Source organism: Mixophyes fleayi, chromosome 5 (genome assembly GCF_038048845.1).
Source record: "Mixophyes fleayi isolate aMixFle1 chromosome 5, aMixFle1.hap1, whole genome shotgun sequence".
In the NCBI taxonomy this organism is placed as follows: Eukaryota; Metazoa; Chordata; class Amphibia; order Anura; family Limnodynastidae; genus Mixophyes; species Mixophyes fleayi.
Genome location: NC_134406.1, coordinates 168,196,587 through 168,220,400, shown reverse-complemented (window position 1 = coordinate 168,220,400; position 23,814 = coordinate 168,196,587). Strand labels below are relative to the sequence as shown.

Here is a 23,814-nt window from a genome sequence, read left to right as displayed (position 1 = left end):
GAAAAGCTACCGCATCACTTTGTGGTTTCAGTTTTTTGAAAGGTATACACTATCAAATCTTTAAAATTGTATTGCAACCTTTCCATTTGATCCAAATCCTTTATCCAGAAGTTCTCTAAGCACCCAGTGTATTATAAATACTCTACATTTGTACTGCTTATGCCCTAAAAAGTGATCCGATAAGGTAGCTGGGACTGGCATATCCTGTATTCCCAGAGTATTATTAATATGTTTAATCAGTACATTCATAATCTTAGTGATACATGTTCTGGGTTCATTTTTACTCAACCCTTCTTCACTATCAGATGAGCCTTCCCAAAAGAATCTATAGATCCACATGAAGAAGGCTCTTGTATACTATTCAAGAGACCAGGTCCTTTTCACCACTTGACCTTCTTGAAGATCGTATTTTGATTTCTGTTTCATCATCCAGCTAATAAACTCCTTATATTGTTCTGGGGGTTGCACTGAAATGTCTCTATGAGGAATACAGTCCACACTAACGCCTCTTTATAGTCAATAGGTAAGTCCTTATGACATGCTCCACAAATGTGACGAGTCTTCCTAGTTTTGTTCCCATCCAAAGGAAAAAGTACTGAGGGGGAAAGAAGAATAATAAACTAACTAATCCAACGTGGTGAACAAATCACCTCTAGCAAGCTTATCTAGCATAGATGTCTTTCAGCTTTTTCCAGATCCATGCTGCAGGTTGTGTATCAGGACTCAGCGATGCAAGCTGCAATCAAACTCACCTCTCTTCAAGAAAGTGATGACCCGGAACTGACATCTTCCAGTTTGGTCACATTACCGGATGACGAGGTGACTGCGCGTGTCCTATGAATTTCCTCTATTAGGGTACTAGCATTGCCTGCATTTTACTACCTTACAGTAGAACAGTATAGCCCAGAGAGTCACCCCTGTCCCAATGAGCATGCCCACAACAGACTACAGACCTTACCTGGGAACCATAGGTATGCCCACATGCATAACAAAATAAAAATCTTACTACACTCACCACTGATTTAATTATCTTTGAAAAGACAGGATAAAGACAAAAAAAGAAGGAGAAGTTAAACTATATATCTAGAGGGGTGGTCAACATTTTTTTCATTCCTGTCTCTACTGAGCTGATTAAGGATTAACCCATTCGTTTGGACTGTCATGAAGTCTGAGGATGAAACAACATTTGAAGGAATAAAAGGCAACCATTGTGTTTAAATAAAAAAGTATTGTAGATAATAATAACAATAAAAAAAGAGCATTTAAATTGTTAGGGCTGCAAAGGAGTTAAAGGTCTAAAGGTAAGCCAGGCTTACAAAAAGTGGCAGATTTAGTCAGAAGACATGTTATGTATTCCATTTAATACAGGTGCCATATTCTATTCAATACTGCTTAGGGAGAGAAATATTTATTTTAAAATCAACTCCAGAACTAGTTACTTTTTCGTGCACTACTAGAAAGTATTTTTATAAATTGGGATTCCCCAGACCCCTCTCCACGGGCAGGTCCTTGTTAAGTGTGTACGGCGTTTCTTAGCCAAAATAAATATAAAAGGGAGGCGTTGAAGCAACTTAGAGGTTTGTGGTGGAACGCGTTGAGAGCTCATCTTAGCCAAGCTAAGCGGCCTATTCATGGAATTAAGAGTTTGTTACAGGACAGGTCTTTCTTAGGCAAATGTCACAATAGGATTTTTTGTTTGATTTGGGATAAATGCAATTAGAATCTATGAAAGGTTGAACTTGATGTACCTGTGCCTTTTACCGTACTACGTAACAATCAATGTAATAAAAACATACATGCCAAGCACACATTCTTACCTTCTGCAGTATGCTGCAATGTGACCATGACACAGCGCACTCGTAAATCCAGAATTAGGTCTTGTACAGATTGTAGAATGTCATTTGAGATCTCAAGAGCAGTCAGTGATTCATAAGTAAGCCTAAAGGAACCACAACACAAAGTCATTAAAGAGATTTCATTTTGTGGTTTATGGCAACTTTTTACACCAATATTTGCCTATATTTCTTGTAAATAGGCATGGCTACATATGTAAGAGAAAAGCGGATTAAGAATTGTGCTTTTTCCTTGTGAACAGGGATTTGTGAATTCCTGCTTCAACAAGTGAAATTTAAAGTTAGGAGAAATGGCCTAGATGCAAACAGCTTTCCCCTTAGTACCATGTAATATGCATGTTCCTGAGGGAAATAAGTATAAATGTGATAAATTTACAATGTTAGAATGCATCATGAATGCGAATATGCCATTTTCAATATTACATGGTACTGAGGGGAAAGGCCATTTCTCCTTCTATCTTTAATGGCTATTTATATGTAGATGTACAATAACACATGAGTATGAGAGCATTACACAATACCATAAATACATTTATTTAATTTCTCATTTCCTTGAATCGCTGAAACTACTCTCTGCTTAGTATAAACCTGTATTTGTTTATATAGCGTCACCAACCATACATTATTTTTAGAATACTGAATATGAGTGCATGCCGACATTTTCTTATCCTTTATACAGCACCCACAAACTATGTAGCATTGTAGAATGTGGATGTTGTTTATCCATTCATATCAGTGGCATATTATATATGGAGATCAAGGAATATAAAGGGCGCTAGATACAAATATACCCAGGATGTATATGCTAAATTATCTGCTGCTTCCACTTAGTAACCTGCTGAGGTTACTACCAAAAATATGTGCAAAATATAGAAGGGAAGCGCTGATAAAATTTAGCTTTTAATTATGAAATGTGTATCAACAATAACACAAATAAAAACATAATATATGTAAACAATTTATTCACATCTAGAGCAATCCGGATCGCTTAATTAACAAATGCATACAATTGCACAAATGCAGCTGCTGAATATTAATTTATCTCTAAACTCAATTGAGAAATCACATCAGCACATCACATACTAGGGATGTGCACCGGCGACTTTTGAGGTCTCGTGTTTTGTGTTTTGGATCCGGATTTTCTCGATGTTTTGGGTTCGGATTTGTTTTTCAAAACACCTGCCGAAACGTTTTGGTTCGGATTTAAGGTTTTGGATTCGGATTTTTTTTTAAAAAAAAACTAAAAAGTGTAAAAATCAAGTTTTTGGGCTTATTTTCACTCCTACGCTATTATTAACCTCAATAACATTTAATAACAATAATTTCCACTAATTTAAAGGCTATTCTGAACACCTAACACCTCACAATAATTTTTTTTTTTTAGTACAAAACGTTGCAACGAGGTATCTTTCTGGACTGCGTAGAGGAGTGTTCCCCACAATACAATTAAAAACCCATCAACTGGTCTGAATTACACCCAAAAATAGTATCTGGACTGCGTAGAGGACTGGCCACTGGCCACCACAATATAATATATAGAAAACCTTCAACAGGTCTGCATTACACCCAAAAATAGTATCTGGACTGCATAGAGTAGTGGGCACTGGGCACCACAATAAAAAATATATAGAAAACCTTCAACAGGTCTGAATTACACCCAAAAGTAGTATCTGGACTGCGTAGAGTAGTGGGCACTGGGCACTGCTATAAAAAAATATATAGAAAACCTTCAACAGGTCTGAATTACACCCAAAAGTAGTATCTGGACTGCGTAGAGTAGTGGGCACTGGGCACCACAATAAAATATATAAAAAACCTTCAACAGGTCTGCATTACACTGCACATACGGCTGCTCCTCCATCCTCTCCATCATATACATGTTGGCGTTTCAGCGTGTGAAAACCTCTTGTTTTTGATAATGTCAGTGCATTTTGAATATTTTTCAATTTGCCCCACAACACTGAATGTACTTTATCTATGATACGCATCTATCTATCTTGACTGCGTAGTGTGGTGGCCCCGGTACACAATTTGGTACCGAGGCCACAATATAATTAAAAAACCCTCCACGGGTCAGAATTCCACCAAAAAAGGGTATGGACTGCGTAGTGTGGTGTGCCCGGAACACAATTTTTTACGCGCCAACAATATAATTAAAAAATTGAGCATCAACTGTCACTGTTGTTTAATATCTGATACACCGAAATATGGACTGCACAGTGGAGTGGCCCCGGTAGTAAATTTGGTGCCGGGGCCACAATACCTCCTCCAACTTCCAAGTGTAGTGTTTATAAAGACAGACAGCGTCGAAGTGTTATTAGTTGACTTTCTTAACCCTAAAATTGTCCCTGTTGCAAATATACTTGCAATGGAGAGTTACTTTTTCATTGAAAGACTCAAGCTTTCAAGTGTAGTGTTTATAAAATATAAACAACAATACAGTAGTTCTAGAGCACGTCAATCCCTCTTGTTTTAAATTATGACAGGGCATTTTAATTTTGGTTTAATTTCCTGAATTTGTTTAAATTTGGTTTTACTTTTTGAACATGGCAAAAGACTGTTGATTGGTCATATTATGCAAAAAAAAAGTTCCAATATGGAATTGTCCTTGGGCCCTCCCACCCACCCTTATGTTGTTGAAATAGGACATGCACACTTTAACAAACCAATCATTTCAGCGACAGGGCCTACCAAACAACTTTGGCTGAAATGATTGGTTTGTTTGGGCCCCCACACCAATAAAACAATTCATCTCTCCCTGTACAGACTAAACAGGCTCTACTGAGGCAAGATGTCGTGCTCATCCTCAACCTCTGATTCCTCTCCCCCTACAGTGTGTACTTCCTCCTCCTCATACATTATCAATTCGTCCCCGCTGGACTCCACAACCACAGGTCCCTCTGTACTATCTGGAGGGCAGTGCTGTACTTCATTGAGGAATTGATTATTCAATTTTATAAACATCATTTTTTCAACGTTGTGAGGAAGCAACCTCCTTCGCCACTCACTGATCAGGTTCCTAGCTGCACTAAAAACTCTTTCCGAGTACACACTGGAGGGGGGACAACGCAGTTAAAAAAATAGAGCCAGTTTGTACAGGGGCTTCCAAACTGCCTTTTGGAGTTCTACCATGTCACTACCTCTAGTTAATTTAGATTGCAAGGCTTGTAAATATAAATACTTTGAAGATAAAAAAAAGCAGGCTGCACAGACTGTGGAGCTAGAAAGTGTAATTAAATGGACCACGTTACTTTGGTGGCTATCTATGCCCACCCCCCCCCCCGCCCTACACTTGTAGTTGAATATAAATAAAGCAGCCTGCATAGACTGTAGAACTAGAAATTCAAATATACAAAGAAATGGACAAAGGCAGTTTGGTATCTGTCTGCATCAGATCCCCTCTCCACTAGGAGTAAAACAGAAAACTATTCAGCCGTTATATAATCTAGAATATAAATAGAAATTGAGAAAGGCAATTTGGTATCTGTCTGCATCATAATCATCAACATCCTCCTCAGCGCCAGCTACATCAATATCCTCCTCCCGGTGTACAACATTCACACCTTCATTAGCCAAATCTGTAACTGGACTGTGGGTGATCCTTCCAGCATATGCAGAGGGCGTGCTGCAAATGCTGGATGGAGTCACCTCTTCCCGTACAGTGATGGGAAGGTCAGGCTTGACAACCACCAACACCCTTGGACTCGCCTTGAGGATTTGTGATAATTTCTCTTTAGAAGGCAGAGTTGTTTGCTGTTTTGTTGCTGACAGCATAACTCTCTTCAATTTTTTGTAGGGGGGGGGGGGGGGGGAGGAGGAGGAGGGATAAGATCCGTGGGTGAAGCTGAACCACTAGTCATGAACACGGGCCAGAGCCTAAGCCGTTCCTTGCCACTCCGTGTCGTAAATGACATATTGGCAACTTTACGTTTCTCCTCAGATGATTTTAAGTTTCTCTTTTTGCTACTTTTTCTTAACTTGGGCTTTTTGGATTTTACATGCCCGGTACTACGAGATTGGGCATCGGGCTTGGAAGACGACGTTGATGGCATTTCATCGTCTATGTCATGACTAGTGGCAGCAGCTTCAGCATTAGGAGGAAGTGGGTCTTGATCTTTCCCTACTTTATCCTCCAAATTTTTGGTCTCCATTATATGTAGCACAAGATACTGCAGAATGTGTGAACTTGGTAATATTGCAGTACCAATGAACTTATACTGCTGGATTGGTTTTGCAAATTTGGTTATAATTACTTTTTTTTAAAAAAAATTTATTTTAATATTTTTTATAACTTTTTTTTTATTTTTTTAAAAACTTGGGAATAATGGGGAAATAACTATGCCCTTAGAAGCACAGAGCACAGGACACAGCACCACTGGACTGAACAGGACACAGCACAGGACCCAGCAGCACTACGGAACTCAGCAGGACATAGCACAGGACACAGCACCACTGGACTGATACTGCAGAATGTGTGAACTTTGTAATATTGCAGTACCAATGGGCTTATACTGCAGGATTGGTTGTGCAAATTTTGTGGTAATTAAAAAAAAAATTAAATTAGTTATTTTTTTTAAATAACTTTTTTTTATTTTTTTAAACACAGGGGAATATTGGGGAAATAACTATGCCCTTAGAAGCACAGAGCACAGGACACAGCACCACTGGACTGAACAGGACACAGCACAGGACCCAGCAGCACCACTGACCTCAGAAGGACAGAGCACAGGACACAGCACAGCACAGGACAGCACAGCACTAAACTGAACTGAACAGCACTGAACTGCACTGAACTGAACAGCACGAGATATAGCAGGACAGAGGACCACCTAACACACCCTCCCTCTACCCTGATCAATGCCCGAGTGAAGATGGCGGCGACTAGCGGGGAATTTATAGGATCCGAGTATCGCGAGATCCGACAACGAGATTATGAGTCAGAGCCTCGGTTTCAGATTTGCATTTGGCGCCAATACCCGGATCTGTCTCGGATCCGATTCGGATCGGCAACGTTCGGGTGGGCTCGGATTTCATAAATCCGAGTGCGCTCATCTCTATCACATACACGGATATATATTGGAGCATCCACTGAAAACCATAGGTATTTGAGAGATCATAAACGAATGGTAATACAAAAAAACAGCTAGGATGTAACAGTGTTAAGGACACTACGGTCCAGATATGAATTGACTTGATATAGTAACTTAGCTGGATAATGATAGAGAGTCTGCGGCTTTTCTCTTCTGTGGAAATATATGAGTCTGGACGTCTGCTAGATTGCGATGAGTAGCGAGTAGTGAATTTGCAAGTAGCCGGTATTAGTTCTGCGCTCGATCGGGAATCACCTCTGATGAAACCGTCACTGATGACGGAGAAACGCATCAGTGATTGACGATACGTCATTCACCTGATAATTTGTATTACCATTATCCGCTATTTCAACTGGCAATATACCTGTGGCTTTTTCAGGAGCAATTGTTTACTGTTCATACTGGAAATAACTGCATTGACATTTATATGCCTATGTAGCGCTGATTACTATCCACACGTTTATGATCTCTCAAATACCTATGGTTTTCAGTGGATGCTCCAATATATATCCGTGTATGTGATGTACTGATGTGATTTCTCAATTGAGTTTAGAGATAAATTAATATTCAGCGGCTGCATTTGTGCAATTGTATGCATTTGTTAATTAAGCGATCCGGATTGCTCTAGATGTGAATCAATTGTTTACATATATTATCTTTTTATTTATGTTATTGTTGATACACATTTTATAATTAAAAGCTAAGTTTTATCAGCGCTTCCCTTCTATATTTTGCATATTATATATTTTTTTTTGAGCATTTTTTTTTTTTTAAGTACTTTTAAGTCAAGGAACAAACTGCATTTTAATTGATGGATAAGTGAGGAGGTTCCTGCTTAAAGTGAAAAGCTAAAGCTTACATAAAGAACAATTGAGAGCTATACCTGCACACAATGCAAGTGTCATGAGCTATGTAAGAATTGTGTTACACCTGATTTTTTGAAGCTGAAATATTTAATAAAAAACTTTTACTCATGTAAAAACGTCCAAAGTGAATAAGTTATTTCTACATTAAGCACTGAAATGCAGCTTTTTTTCCACCAGACAAAATCTCTGCATTCCTGTGACTGCAAGCGCTCAGTAACTGCATTCCTTAAGCTGCAACTGAAATGCTAAAATAACAAATTCAAACTTTTCCCTTAGCTGGAAAAATGCAACATTAAAAGTGCGCTTGTGACACCACCTTAGGCCGCATGCTGAAATACACAAAGAGCAGTCACATGCAGACATTGCTGCTAGTGATGGAATATGGCACTTTGGGGTTGTACATACTAAATAAATAGCCTTACAATCAATTCGTTCTACCTTAAAAGGTATTTAGGGCAGACTATTATTTGCAATGAAAACACTACTATGTTTAGCGGATTAATCTATAGGAAAAAACATTTGGGGGTAAATGTATTAAGCTGACAGTGTTCCGGCGGGTTTGAAAAGTGGAGATGTTGCCTATAGCAACCAATCAGATTCTAGCTATCATTTTGTAGAATGTACAAAATTATTGATAGCCGGAAAACTCTCAGCTTGATACAGTTACCCCTTGGTGTAAAATGTAACTTGTAATGACATTACAATGTTAGTCAATTCTGGCTGTTGGAAATACAGATGAGCAATATGAACATCTCAGAAACAAAAAGACAGAAGTGTGATAGACGAAAAATGAACTATTATTGTGTTTACCTGACCGTTTGGACAACATGAGCTAACCAAGGGCCAGACAATTCAGTCTTCATATCCCAACCTCCAAAATGTCTCAGGTCCTCTTCACCAAGAGTAAATGGGAGCAAAGCACCACGAATGAGCTTCACTACTGACTGCATAACTTGCATCATTTCCTAATACAGAGTAAATTAAAGAAATGCAGTAATCACAGACAGGAAGTGGTGGAAAACTCATATATAGGAGTCATCCAATGTAGCACTGTCAATGAAAGCTGACTGCTGATTGGAGGACTACTTGCTCTAGACAATGGTTGGGGCTCCTGTGGAGTGATCTCTCCATAGAAATACTAAAGAATAGATGTTGTTGGTTAATGAATACCCCTTTAAAAATTGGTATGACCCACATAAAACGGAATTGGTGACTTAACAGACACTTGCGTGTAGTTTGGGATTTCTTACCTTGAAAACATTTGGTCTTTGTTTTGCCTTTTTCCTGTATTGCTCCATTTGGCCAGATTTTTCCGCAGTCTAAATGAAAAAACTATTTTTTAAACGTATTTCAATGGTGCAGTAAAATTAAACACTAAGCAACATAACTCACTTGTCCATAAAACAATAATAAATTTGGAATTGGACTAAAAATGCATACTGAATATCTATTTACACAATGCAAAGATAGGAGCATGAAGATACTAAGATTTTTAATACTTTGAATACAAGGCATCCAATACTGGCCAATCAAGTAGGCTGCTAGTCTGGAAAAAAGTTATTTGAACAGTATATTTAAATGTTTATCATCAGTAACTTCATCTATATATCCCAAGAAACATACGAGGAGATTCTTTGATTACGTACACAATAAATCTAGTGTTATAGCTTTAATGACTCAAGTTCAATATATGTAGAATCTAAGTAATGCCACACAAGTGTTTATAACATTCTGGGGCATATTCAATTAGGGTTCCAGTCCGCGGTAACGCGCGTTACCGCGGAAAGTGCGCACTATTGCCGGTAATACGGTACTGCAATAACGCGGATTTTCGTACGCAACCCTATGGGCTGCGAACGAAAATCAACGTTATTGCGGTACCGTGGATTAAGTTTGCGGCCAGTTCCGGCGCGATCCCGCGGACCGGAATCGTAATTAATTATATCCCTTTGTGTTTAAGTGACAGCAAATACATTCTGGAACCCCAATATAACTCATCAGAATGGATACTTAATTATGTTCCTGTTGGCTGCATATAACAATTGTACCTAGGTAATGCAGATAAAGTAGTAGATGTATTTTCCCCATAGATGATAACATTGAATCAAATATTTTGTCAGAGTTTTGACACTGAGTTTAAGAGGGAAATGGGTCGATATGATTACCTAAATAAAGTCATAAAACAAATGCAAAAGCCCACCACTCTGGATGAAACCCTGAAAGGTCTCAAGCAGCTGCTTTAATATAATGTACTTAATATACGATCACTGCACAGCATAAAATTTTACTGTTAGAAATTAACAAAGTGTAAGACGAGTGACTGAAATAGTGCTTTTTTAAAGGCAGTGCTTGATCACTCCTACACTGACAAGTATAATCAGTACTTTATAAATCATGATTTGAAGACCAGGTGAACCGTTTAGTGTCAGGATGACAATTCATCCAATTGTCTACTAAAGTCAATTCCTGATTTTGGTACTAAATGTAAGTAAGATGCATTTTGGCCATGTTAAGGAGATGCAGACAATGTATGACTTTTTGGAATAAGGTGGCATTATCAATGTCAACCCCTGTAATATGTATGGGTTTAATTGCTAAAATTGCATCCGTGCTGTTAACCCCTTGAGAACTAAGGAGAAGAGGGACTCACCCCCCTAAAGTGCTAAGGATGAAAACCTACAGATCACTTCCCATCAATGATCTGTGGGCTTTCTGATACTGCCAGGGGAAAGGAATCTTTCCTGCATAAAAACCGTATATTAGCGCCAGTGTCACAGCATGCGTGTGCACATGCACAGTCTATTGGAAATGACAGGAGGAGGCTCTTTTACAGATTCATTGTCACTTAGAAAGGTGGGGAAGTCTCCTCTCTCAAATGATGGTACCCCGGGGTCTTTTGTGCCTGATTGTTTTTGACTATGGGGCATTAAACAGACATGTGATGAGTCCAAATGTGTGAGAAAAGTCTCAGCAGCGAAGGGGTTAATTCCACACTACTGCATGGAGGAAAAGAGGCATGTCTGCTATGACACATTCCTTATTGTCCAAGCAGCAGCACATGAAAACACACATCTGCTTTCCCTGTCAGACTTGGTGTCAATTAAATAGAAATGTTCAGTTAATTGAAGAAAAAAAAACTTTCCTAGAAAAGGAGGAACGGCAAACAATGAAACAACTGATGTAGCAATTAATGGTATAAATTAAACATTGAATCAAATGGGTTTCTTGAAATCAGTTTATAACTGGACTATGCATATTTAGAAAATTAAATACTGTGCTTGATTTGTCAGCTTATCTTCCTTGATATTCCACCATAGTACTTTATATGTCATATAGAGCCATAATGCAACGTAACAGTCAGTTACTGTAAAAAACACAGCATGCTAGCTGACTGTCTATATAGCTGCCTGGCTCTAACATTTTCAAATTAAGAAATTCAACGAAACTTTTTGAATTGGGATTGACAGTTCCTCTGTATCACAAAAACATAATAAGCAGCAATATATTTTCAACACAGATCCTAACAGTTTAAACCTGTCCAAAAAATGGTAAATATGCCAAAAATCATACATAGGTCTCTACAATCGCTTTGGGGGATGTCTTCTGAAAAACTACCAAAAGAGAGAACAAAAAAGCCTCTTTAAGCCTGGCATCACACAGGTATATATATATACATTTTTTTTAAAGTTATAAATGAGGAGTTTAGTGCCATCAGGAATTCAAAGAACACAGAATCCCTGTCACACTAGAAAGCTTTAGTAATTAAAATCTACATGCAATGTTGTTACAGATAAGGTGCTCTAGCGTAACAAAGACATAGTTTTCTATTGACTGCTATGTGTTACTAAACAAAATTCTCATCCTCATATTATCTTCCATGCAGTTAGAAAATTGCTGCATTCCCTGGTAGAGTGAAAAAAACCAAAGCCCCAGATGGTAAGCTGCATGCATTAACGTTTCTCTGTCATTCGACTGACAGCCCCGGCATTCAAGTTGTGCAACAAGGTGGGTGTGGCCACACGGACTAACATGAAGCTTGCAGCTTCTTATTGGTCCGCCTGCTTCAAAAAACATCTCAGAGGATAATTTGAAAAGATGAATGTTGATAACTCTCACAGCATATCATCATCATCATCCCTGACCCATTGAAGCTTACAGTCTAAAATTCCCTAATATACACACACAGACCGAGAGAAACTAAAGTCGATTTAATAGTAGCCAGATAACCTACCAGTATGTTTTTGGAGTGTGGGAGGAAACCAGAGCACCCGGAAGAAATCCACAAAAACACGGGGAGAACATACAAATTCCACACAGATAAGGCCATGGTCGGGCATCAAACTCATGACCCCAGTGCTGTGAGGCAGAAGTGCTAACCACTAAGCCACCATACTGCTCCGAGCTAATGTGGGAATGCACCTTTAACACAACTACATATTATTTATAAAAGACATTTAATTAAACTTCACCTATTAAAGACTAGCTGATAACTAACTACCTACACATAGGTGATGTCACTGTTTACATGCAGGCATGTTGAAATGTCAACACCACCGATTGCACTTAATATAATGATTTGTACCTTGTATTATTTGTCTTTCTGATTCCATTTTCTTTTTGTAGTGTGATTCTTTTTGGAAGATATTTATTTATTTTTTTTAAAAAAAAAGAAAAGGGGGAAGGTTGGTCGGGCACGGCCTAGCTACGGATGCGCCTGAGCTGAGTTCCCAAGGAACTCTGGGCTAATTCACCAACATCCCCATTTCTAAAGCCCGTTGGTCGGGTCCCAGTGACGAGGGGCCGTAGCACTCCCAGCACCGCTTGACCAGACTGCTGGACCCCTGCGTGGCTCCTTGGATCAGTTTGGATTTCGGACCTGTGTGGTGCACCTCCGGACCGGGTGGCCTCTACTTACCCACTCCAGGGCCAGCGGTTCTGACTTCAGTTGTGGTACCAGCCGAACCTCCAACCTCCCTACCTGCTTCGGTCCTCCTTCATCTGTGCTGTGACTGCGCTTGCTTCTTCACACTATTCCCAGCGGCCATCTTAAATGGAGTGAGGACTGCCCGGCCTCCCACGCATGTTCCAGTGCGGCCTATTGCAGTCCACGTGGCTCTGCAGACAACTGTGCCCGGACCTGTGCTTCTACACCAGCATGTTCAGTTGAGTGAATGTGTCCAACCTGAGAGGCTGCTATACAGTCGGCCACTGTCCCAGCAGAGCGGCCTGTTTTCCCATCTAGCATTCCTATTGGTGTGTAGCAGATACTGGCAGTTAGTAACTCTCATGACCTCTGTTTGTCTCTGGACATTATGACTCTGGGAACGAAGTACTGTGTTTTCTCTGGATTACATCTTCCTATAATCAGTATCTGACGCACCAGTGCCAGTCACTACATATTGCCTTAAACTGCATTTCAACCACTTGGAACTGCCCTAGTTGCTCTCCTTACCTATTATGGTGTTCTGTGGGGGCTTCTCAGCCACATACAGACTTTCCTATGTGCTGATGGCCTTACAATGTAAGTTTTGAACGGGATTTTGGTCCTTCCTCTGACCTTAAAATGTCATGCTCTTTAGGTGTATAAGCTCCTGAGCACAAAGCACCTGGAATCACTTATCTATTCCTATATTCATTAGACTTGAACTCCACCGAGGCCACTTATCACTGGGTAGTATGGGCCCGAAAAGGATCAAGCCAACCTCCAAGTTGGCTCCACTGGTACATTTCTTCGGCCCTGTGGAACGGTGGACAATGCTCACTCAGCTGTGACAAGAACAGACCAGCCTTCTCCTTCAGAGACCGTCCCTTCTCAGGAACTAGATGGATCTGTTAACTTACCTTCTATCCAATTTCTTCTGTCTTCCTTAAAAGCGGAGAAGACATCTGAATTCAGGTCGACTGTTAAAGAGATTAAGTCGGAAGTGGCAGTTTGGGCACCCGTAGCAATCCTAAACCAACCAAAATGGAAGAACTCGTCTATTCACATAATTTCTGCTCATGACACTCTCCAAGTGGATGTTTTGGCCATCAAAGAGATTTAGAGGAGAGATCCAGAATAATAATATTAAAATAAGGGGCATCCCTGATTCAGTCCCGAACGCCGATTTATATGCCTTTGCGACCTCCTTAATATTGCTTCCTCTACGGACCTCCTTATCAACTTGATTCACAGACAACTGAAATCTAAATTGGCTCTGACATCCACCCCCAGGAAACCCTCCCCAGTCTTCATTTTTTCATAACAAGGAGCGATATTTTAGAGCAGCTCTGCCCCCAGATTCATCCCATGGCCTCCTGGAAGATCTCCAACTTTTCTCTAAAATATAACCAGCCACTCTTGCGAAGCAAAGACTTTTTTATCCCATCCCTTTAGCCCTACAGGAGACCAACATCCAATATAAATGGGGATTCCCGACACGTCTCATTATCCACCGGAATGGAGCCCATACAACGGTTTCCTCCCCGGACTCTGCTCACTCCTTGCTGAAGGACTGGATTATTCCAGTGAACGCTACTCATCCTGCTACTCCCAAAAGACATACAAAGAGAATGGACTACGGTCGATACTTGACTATTATCAGCACTAGTTGTTCCCATGGTTAGTTTGATTTGCTTTGTTGTTAATCATTTCCTTCCTAGGGGACACTATGACCATTTTGTTTCATGTTCTTAGATCCGCCCTGGTCAAGATAAACAAGTTTACTCTTTTGTACAACTTGGCCTCCAGATTTGTATATTTCATGCGTTTTATTCATGTTCTTTCTCCTTTGTCACTGATCTGTTCTGCAATCCCTCCTACCCTACCTGTTACATATCCAATAGCCCAGTTAAGCGTAGTTGTGTTAGCATACTCTTCACGAACACCTGTATGTTTAAGCTGGATAAGAAAATCTCAGATAAAAATGGTCACTATTTCATAATTTTGGGATCCCTAGGGAATAGAAAAGTTACACTGGCCTACCTTTACACCACTAACTCAAATCAATTACCCTTCCTTAGAAAACTGTATTGAGATTCAGAAAGTCAGGATTGGAGCCCTGTTCTTCATGGGCAATTTTAATTTTTCCCCAGAGCCAAAATTCGATAGGTCTCCCCTCGCCAACGATTCAATCTTCCCCGCCGAGTCTAATGAATCCTCTGCTTTCTCCAAAATTGTTGCGGAATATGATGTATTAGACATCCCACTGATTGGGATTTTACCTTCCCATGTTCTGTGGATGGCCAATAGCCACATGCCAAACGTCAAATTCACAACCAATCTTATAAAAATCGCATCTAGTTTAGATAAGCAAGAGGGGCTGTTTCTGGCCAACACAGAGATTGAGAACGGATTTGGCTTGCTCTATTACCAAATTGGCCATCTGGATACATCTGTACACAGGAGTCTGCTCACGTAAAAAAAACTCATTTTTTAGATGGTTTAGAGAAGAGCTGAATCTTTTTTCCACTTTAAAATGTAACTGAATAAATTTACTACAGTATTACTACATGTATTACTACAGTGGTAAAGCATACATCAAAGACATGCAAGTTTTGATTATGCACTTGATAACAAAAGCAGTTTTGGAACCTATAAATTAACTTAATTTAAATGAAAAAAACATGTCCTGGTAATTAAAATTTAGAATGCAAACTTTAAAAAAGAAAGTCAGCCTACCTCTTAATGGACAGAATTTTGGATATCCATACAAAATCTTTCAAAGACACTCACCTCTAAGAAGGGGTTTGAGGATACAACTCAGTGCCAATATGTCAATGAAGCCGATGGGTGACAGCAGACCAATCAGTTTTATCAACATATTTGCACCAAGGTTTCTATGCCTCTTTGATGGACTACACTATACTCTTACCTTGTTCTTCAAGACAGCAAAGTTTTTCCAAATAATAATGCTTACTTTAGGTTAAAGGGAAATAATAAAGATCCGTTAAGAAGAAAACACAGTCTATCACATTAATCAGCTAGGATGCCGGGTGCACAGCATGCAGCTACCAGACACCAATATGAGAACATGACTGTTAGGGTTAGAAAGTAAACAGAGTTTGAAACGTGTACAATTCATGAATCAAGATAATGCTAGATTAGTAATGTAACCCTTTCCTGCACAGAAATAACTAGACCATTTTGTGGTTAGTCCAACGGATTCACTTTTCGCATTGATGACTTAAAATGATGCAGCACAGATATCAGTTACAACTGAAAACCGTCTTTATTCCTATGCATGTGATGCGTTTCGCACAACTTTTTAAAAAAAAATAATTTCAAGTATTTTGCAAGGTTTTGTTGTGGTCTACAGTTGATACTGGTAACCAGTAACAGAGGGAGAGAGCCGTTGCATGGACTCAACTGATGTACCTAGATTTAAGCACTGGTAAATCATTGTAATTATAAAATTCTCTGTGGGTTACCAGAGATTCATTACTTAAATTCTGCTTACAACAGCCTGCTTTATTAAAGTTACTCAAACTTATGCTTTTGGCTTTGAAAATGTTATACCTCACTAAAAAGATTTCCACTTGTATAGGATATGCAGAGTTTCCAGAAGTTAGGAAGTTGTCCAACAACCACTTTTGCTAGCTTTTCGACAAACTCCACTTGGTGTGGTGTTTTGTATCTCCATGCTGAAAAGACAAAAAAAGATATTTAGTTTGAAGTGGTGACTTTGTATAACTAGGAATGTGTACCATTGTTGCAAAGAACACTGGCATCCCTGCACTTTTTTTTTTTTTTCAAACAACTCACTATTTCCTCCAAACATAAATTGAAATTAACAACATTATCTAGTCTCCAAAATGCTTTCTTTCTTTCTTAATAGTACATAACCTTTATTTTTTTTAATCCTGAATTGTAATTCATCCTCCATGCTCATTGCAGGACACACAGTGACACAAAACAGGATAATAAGTCACTTTCTCTATTCAATCTTGTTTAATGGCTGATGTTTATATTGCAGGGACCTGCTATTCACCACAGGTGAGTTCATTTCCAAAGCAAAGGAGAACACCTGCTTGAAATCTAATTATTTCTAACTAATTCTAAAAGGTGTCAATAATTTGGTCCAGGCCCATTAAAGAGTTTGTCGAATAAGCTACGACTTGGCTTTTTTTCTGCGTTTTATTCCTTTGACAACCCAAAAATTTATATGTGGATACCAAAATATTTTTTGATTTCAAATATTTTCTTGACGAAACTTTTTGGAAACGACTGTAAATCTAACAATGTGTAGGGTTTTTTTCCCCACTTCTTTCTTACTAGAAATGGGAACCAATGTGACCCTTAGCAGAGCAATGAACGTTTTAGGTATTACTTACTGTGGAGGGGAATGAGGTGCTTACACAACATACAAAGAGGTGGATAATTAGCTGACGGGAAATACTGACAGCCAGTCTGTGGCGACCTGATATAAATTACTATACTTGTAGTTTTGTTTAGGATAGTTTGGCTCAGTGTGTTTATTTTTGCATGCCCCCTATGTATTAAAGGAATACTCCAGGCAAAACAAATAAAATAGTTTTTGGTGGAATTATGTGAGAAAAATAAATAAAAAAAAATCTCAGTTGTGTAAAAAATTAATTATACTCTTTTTTTTTTTTTTTATGTGTTTTTTTTTTTTTTTAACTTATCAGGCACAACCGTAAACTGCATCTAAAGATGCAAGTAAAAACAAAATATAAAATTTCATTTGGCAAATAGCACACAACAGATTTTAATTTATTTAGAAAAAATAAATGACACGATTCCATTTGTGAAAAAGTAAGTACACCCCAACTGATTCCATATCAGTAAAAAGGATAATTGGAGCCAACTGCTGCTAATCAGGTGTACTTCATTCTGTCATCACCAGGAAGTGCTGCCGCCTCTATATAAAGTCAGAACCTTTGATGGTTCGGTCTGGAGAATTCTGGTTTGTGTTTACACCATGTCAAGAAGAAAAGATATCTGCAATGATCTCAGAAAAGTAACTGCTGCTGCTCTTCTGGGAAAAAACAGAACCGTTCCGAGCCTCTTACTAGCCAGTTCTTGGTGCAGTGACCTACGTTCCTCAAACGCAAAGGCCCAAACAACAGCACCAAACTCAAATCTGTTACACCAGATCTGCTCTTTGAGATAGCAGATAGGTGTTTAGCCAGCCCGATCCTCGGCTTGCAGCACAGACTGCTGCGTTGAAAGGCCCCATCAGTTCTAGAGACAGGATAAGGCATAGGAGAAGAGGATGAGCTTCCTTATATACCATCCGGGTGTGATTTTTAACATGTCTTTACTTAAATTGGAAAGGTTACCTACCCAGTGTTATGACTGGCATGGAGGATTGAAGAGGAATAAGGGTGTTCTTTTCTTTCATAAGACTATCTGCCCACCCTCAATCCAACAAGGCCTATATCGGACCCACACTTTGCATTGCAAGTGTGGGCATCTTTTGTTTTATGCTGTTTTCAGTATACCATATATACAATAGCCCCTACAGGCACGGTGAAGCCCAGCACACAATTCCACCCAACACGGTTATCCTTTAAAAGGTACCTGTACTTGTGATATCTATGTTGCGAGTAATGGAGTTGATATTACCAACAAGCTCTAGTTCACAAATCCTATTTTAGGAGATATTAATCTGCTTGTTATAACACTTAAAATATTCTAAAACGATTTTCAATATTTTACGTTTTTCCTGGAACTCTGCTGTTATAAAGTACCTACAGTTTCAGTATAAAGCAGTAACAAAGCTCTGTCATGTCTCAAGAGAAGGGGATTGGTTAAAGTAGTTAAATCATGTTTTCATTAGCGGTCTGTGCTATGACTAAGGACCTGTAAAGGCTATGATTTTCTCTTGTAACTCTATTTTAATTAAATCTACATACCCCGAAATAGCCATCATCATCACCTTTTAGCTGTGTGCAGGGTTGTATGCAGAAATCTTCCCATGTTTTCCTTAGTGTGTTCCAGCTGATCTCAGATCATCACAATCTTTCTGTGTGAGCATGTGGGTATTCTATTTCTGGATTCCCTAGGTTATGCTCCACTGATAGATAGAGCAAAAGGAAGGGTAAGTATGATAGAACGAGAAAACAAGAGCTTTTGTATAATCATAAAAAGTGTATTGTACAAAAGCTACTGTCTCCGGTGTATCTCTATGCATATATATTCCCTCTTACAGCATGTTAATAAGATGCACACACCTAGTGCTGATTCTGGACAGGAAAAGAGATGTCATGCAGGACATTATCACGAGGTTTGGCAGCGCACAATTCCATGTACTAGGGTACCACAATACTGCAGATTATCCTGCTCACCTCTATGGAAAAAATCTGCTATGTAGCAACGCCGCGAAATGCCTTCACGAACACCCTGGAGGCACTCCGCACAGATCTGAATTGGCCCCTAGGTGTCACTTGGCAAAACAGAACAAGCTCCTTTCTCTATAAAACAGCCATGTCCGCCCCTTTAAATAGTTTTCAGTATGCAGAGATGTGAGATGACGAGATGGATAGGAGATGGAATGAGAAAACAACAAGTGGAGCAGGCAGGGAAAGGCAATCTGCCCGAGAATACCTTTTGATCATAATGGGAAAATATGAGATATGATGATGAATGAGGTAGATATGGGTTATAATTAGTAGACATGTAGCTGGAATTAGTGAACAAAGAAAGGAGAGAGAGGGAAATGGAGGTAAACAGTTGAAAGAAAGCTTGGAGTTCATCAAGAATTAGGAGACAGAGAGACTGACAGACAGATTTCATCCATGAAATGTTCTACATGAAAAAACAGTCAGTATTTAACTTATGTGCAAAACAGAATACTAATTTGCACCTCTTGCATTGTAACATGGTTTTGTCTGGGAGACTGAAATAAGAAATTTCTTAATTTAAGTTCCTTAATGAATCAGGCCCAAGGCTGCATTACAGCTTTACCTCTAGGAAGCAAAATAAGTAATATACTGTCCCATAGGGTGCCCCAAAAAATTTGACTATGAACTGAGCTGGAGTGATCAGACTGACTCACAGGTAAGAGATGGGACTAAAAAGGGCTGGATAAATCCTCTGCTTTGCCCCCTGGGCCTAGCTACTGCCAAAGTCACAGCAGACAATCCGCTCATGGCCGAGAAAAACAGGCAAGGATGGGGGTTAGTCAGTTTAGCCCTGATGAGTGGAGAACATATTCACCCCAGAATAAACGCTATAAGGCCTAACTATACTAGTGTATATATATATATATATATATATATATCGGGGGACTAAGACCAGTGCCCTGAGGTCCTCCCCAATAGAACATGGGTGGAGATGGCCATTTATAGAGAGAGAAGGAGCCTCAGTTCTCGCCTCCACTGGTGACTCTGACAGGCAGGTCCAATAGAGAAACAGTTTTATACATATTCATCTACACGTCAGGAGGTGAACAAACATTGTGTATATAAAGGAGGGATTAGGGAAAGCATTAACTGTAAAACACTGTGAAAGAGGAGGGCGGCAGAGGAAATTAGGAATAGGCCTCTGAAACAAGCTGGAATATGGCTGCACCACAGTAAGCTAAATATTTTTACAGGAAGAGTTCTGCCTAACATCCTGCACACATCCAGAAAAGGATGAATAGGTAGGTCTTCTAGATATAAAATTTTTACTAAGATCAACAAAAAATAGCCTTAGCGGTCTTTCAAAGTGACCCTTGCTTCCATTCCAGCATTCCCATTCATTCTTACAGTCATTTCGTCCAGACTGGAAGCTGCTGCCTCTCTGCAATGATGCAGTCTGGCTGAGTCTGCTAATCGGAGATGGGCGTCCATCACTGTCCATATCAAGCAACGGGCTCTGAAGAATTGGGTTTCCTTTATAAAAAAAAAAACAAAAAAAAAAAACAAGTATATAAAAAAAAATTATATGGAGAATTTGTCACGTTTTCAACACAGACATAAGTATTTCCATTTAGCAACACAAACTAGAACATTGATTAGACATGAAATAAAAATGTGTGCCATCAAAATCATTAAAACATATCACTCTCTTTGCAAAATGTAAACTGTACAGGGAAATACTAAACAAAGCTACAGATAGCTGTTTTACACTAAGGTTATGCCAGTTCTTGAAAGAGAGGTTAACTAGAACTAATTTCTTAATTGGCTAGGTGGTGATTCTGAGTCTAGCACAGCAGTGAGGAACTGATACAGCATTTATTCCCCTTAGGACTCATCAAACATCTGGACTGAATTACTATAACTGGGGGTCGTGTGTGCCATTTTCCAAATATCCACAAGAGGACAGTAAAACACTACTAAAGTCAAGGTCTGAGCTAGAAGTGCAATCTTGTCAAAAAAAGGTTCCCATAGTTTGATACATAAAATTATTTGGAATTGATCGTTAGCTGCTTAATGATCATCAAGAATAATGTTCATTTCTCCTCTATATATAAAGAAACACAAACTGCTATAGCGACCGTTTTAAGTTAACGCAGCGTTAAAACTCATGCAATTCAATTGAAAAAGAAGGAATGCTGCTCCTGCATGTTAATCATTGGTGTTTGCTAGTTTTTAGGGGAGTATTTAACGCAGTCATGTAAAAAGGATTGGCATACATTTTCATACATTATATAGCATTACACAACCATTCTATTTGATAATATCTACATTACAGTACTTTCTTTAGCAATTTTTTTATTTCACAATTTTTTTTTACTATAGAATCATCTATACCATTTCAAAACACATTAGTACATACATAGTTGTACCAAAAACATACATAAATATATTTAATTAGTGATTTTTTTTTATTTTTTTTCTTTCTCCCATTATTTTTTCACAAGAAAATCAACTTTTACATGTTATGCATTACTGATAAACATAGTTTATATTTTTTTTTCCCATTATTATATGATTTAATTTCAAATAGTTTTCTTAGGTTTTTGATTTTTGGCACAGCCCAAAGAGGTGCGAGATAAAACTGCATACTGGCCTGTTTAACGCACCGCGTTAAAAAACAATTGAATAGCTTTTAATGCGGCGGGCTCTCAACCACCCTATACTTTCAATAGACCTTCTTCTGCAGCGCGAGAGGAGCGTTTTAATGAACAAAAACAGAGCGTTAACAATGGAATTGAATTGCGGGTAAAGTTAACCCGCTCGAAAATGCTAAAAAACTGTGTTAAAATTAATTAACGCGGTGTTGAAATAAACTTGCAGCCAATTGAATACCCCCCAATGTGTTATATCAAAATGGGGCAACCACCATAAAAAAAAATTAATTTGTGACTTGTGTCCAAAGCCTACACCTGCTGACACATCAACTGCTTATGAAGATGGTCTATGGTTTTAAAAGTTAGTTTCCCCGCTAATATTTTTTCTAAGCTGAAAACATACATGAGTAAGGTTCTATGCCAGTATGGAGAGTGTCTGAAAATGGTCATCGAAATGTCTGATAGAATAAGGCAGTCTTCGGTCATGTAAACTATCCTAAACTCTATGTACACGTTTACAGGTTATGAGGGCACATTCACAATTTGTTTGCATGGGCTTCAAGGAGAAATAAGCAAATTAATAGGGAAACATACACAGTTCAAAACGTTTCAGGTTGTTTTCTAACCACCAGGAAAACAAAACTACGCAGCTCTGAATATATTTCTGCAGTTTTAGATCATTTATATTTGCATCCCAATCTCAATGGCAATTACTTTCTCAGCTCTTTTAAAGATTTTGAAAATAATTTGTGCTGAAAATAAAAATCAGGTGTTTTGTATAATAAAACAATGTAAACAGAATGAGCGTCTCATCACTAACATCCTACAATTGGTTTATTGTGCATATATATATATATAAAAAAAATAAAAATCTCTTACCACATGCATGATAAAGATACATTCCACCACCTGGCTATATATGTAGCCTACTCCCCTTCATCATCCAGAACAACCCTTCAATAATATGCCCATCCTCTTCACAATCTAACCCTACACAGAGTTATTCCCCACTCCCCCTTATTTCTTCTGCTTATGAATCTTTTAATAATCAGTTAACGGACACCCTGCCCCTTCCCCCACCTCCCCAGCTTCTTTATAACGTATGAAACTTGTATTATTACATGCCTCAGTCTGTATCTGTTATATTTAATCTGGTTTTCATTGTGATTATGTCTTTCACTTCTGTTTATAATCCATGATTGCCAAGTAAAAAGATAAGTGGAAAAAAAATGGATCCCTGAACCGCCAGTACATATGGCAAACACTGCATTACAAATCCTGAAACTAGGTAAGGGAGAAGCAACTTTAAAGATACAGTGTTAGGGGAAGCAGCTTGTTTCATTGAATTACACATTCTCCTGTACAAAACATCAGTGTAGATTTCACTTAACACAGAGCATTCAATGTACATAGAACAATGTAACTCAAATCAACTCTTCAGTGGCTACGTGATGGGTGTGTGAGAATGGGAATGTCAGTGGTGTGTTGCAATACAGGCAGCCTCTCTGTTCAGACAGATGTGAGGGCTAATGAAGATGTGCATCCTCCGTATGGAAGTATCCCATACTGAGCTTTCTCACAACCCATAATAGTGCGCGGGAATTCTGATCCGTAGCCTCTGGACTTACTGGAGGCTGTCAGACTTCCTTACCACCCTTAAACACCTTTGAACATTTTTTCCTGTGCACAGCGGGACCTTGTCCTGTGCTGTAGTCTGACCACCCACTGTTGCTTGTTGACCAAACATATAGTACTCGGGACTGTGCGGATACTACTAGGGTATAGGATTCCTTTTCTATGTAGAGAGAATCATTTGCACACACACATTTCATTCTTCCTAGATAAGAAAACAGGGCAGCATAACAAAACCGGCTAAAATTATACTTATGTCAACAGAGAGAAATGTTATTTCACTTTCTCTAGGGCCTCGAATCTCTGTCACTGTCAGACTCAGCAAAGGATCCTCTGAGCTACAAGAACATAGGGAAAACTTTTGTTTAATGGTGTTAGTAGTCTTAAAAACAGGCTCAAGCTTATATTAGTACAGACTTAAGAAATACAGTGC

The 23,814-nt window shown here is 38.9% G+C and overlaps 1 protein-coding gene across 1 annotated transcript in view; it reads right to left on the bottom strand.

Moving 5' to 3' along the window:
• Nucleotides 1-23,814, bottom strand: part of EXOC2 (exocyst complex component 2) — a 127,572-nt gene that overhangs the window by 35,076 nt on the left and 68,682 nt on the right. Inside the window, exons 11-15 of the mRNA XM_075212988.1 lie at nt 20,503-20,628; nt 16,307-16,431; nt 9,060-9,128; nt 8,620-8,774; nt 1,818-1,939 (exon numbers count right to left, since the gene is read on the bottom strand). Coding sequence (XP_075069089.1) covers nt 1,818-1,939; nt 8,620-8,774; nt 9,060-9,128; nt 16,307-16,431; nt 20,503-20,628 — 597 coding nt within the window. The remainder of the gene's footprint in view (nt 1-1,817; nt 1,940-8,619; nt 8,775-9,059; nt 9,129-16,306; nt 16,432-20,502; nt 20,629-23,814) is intronic.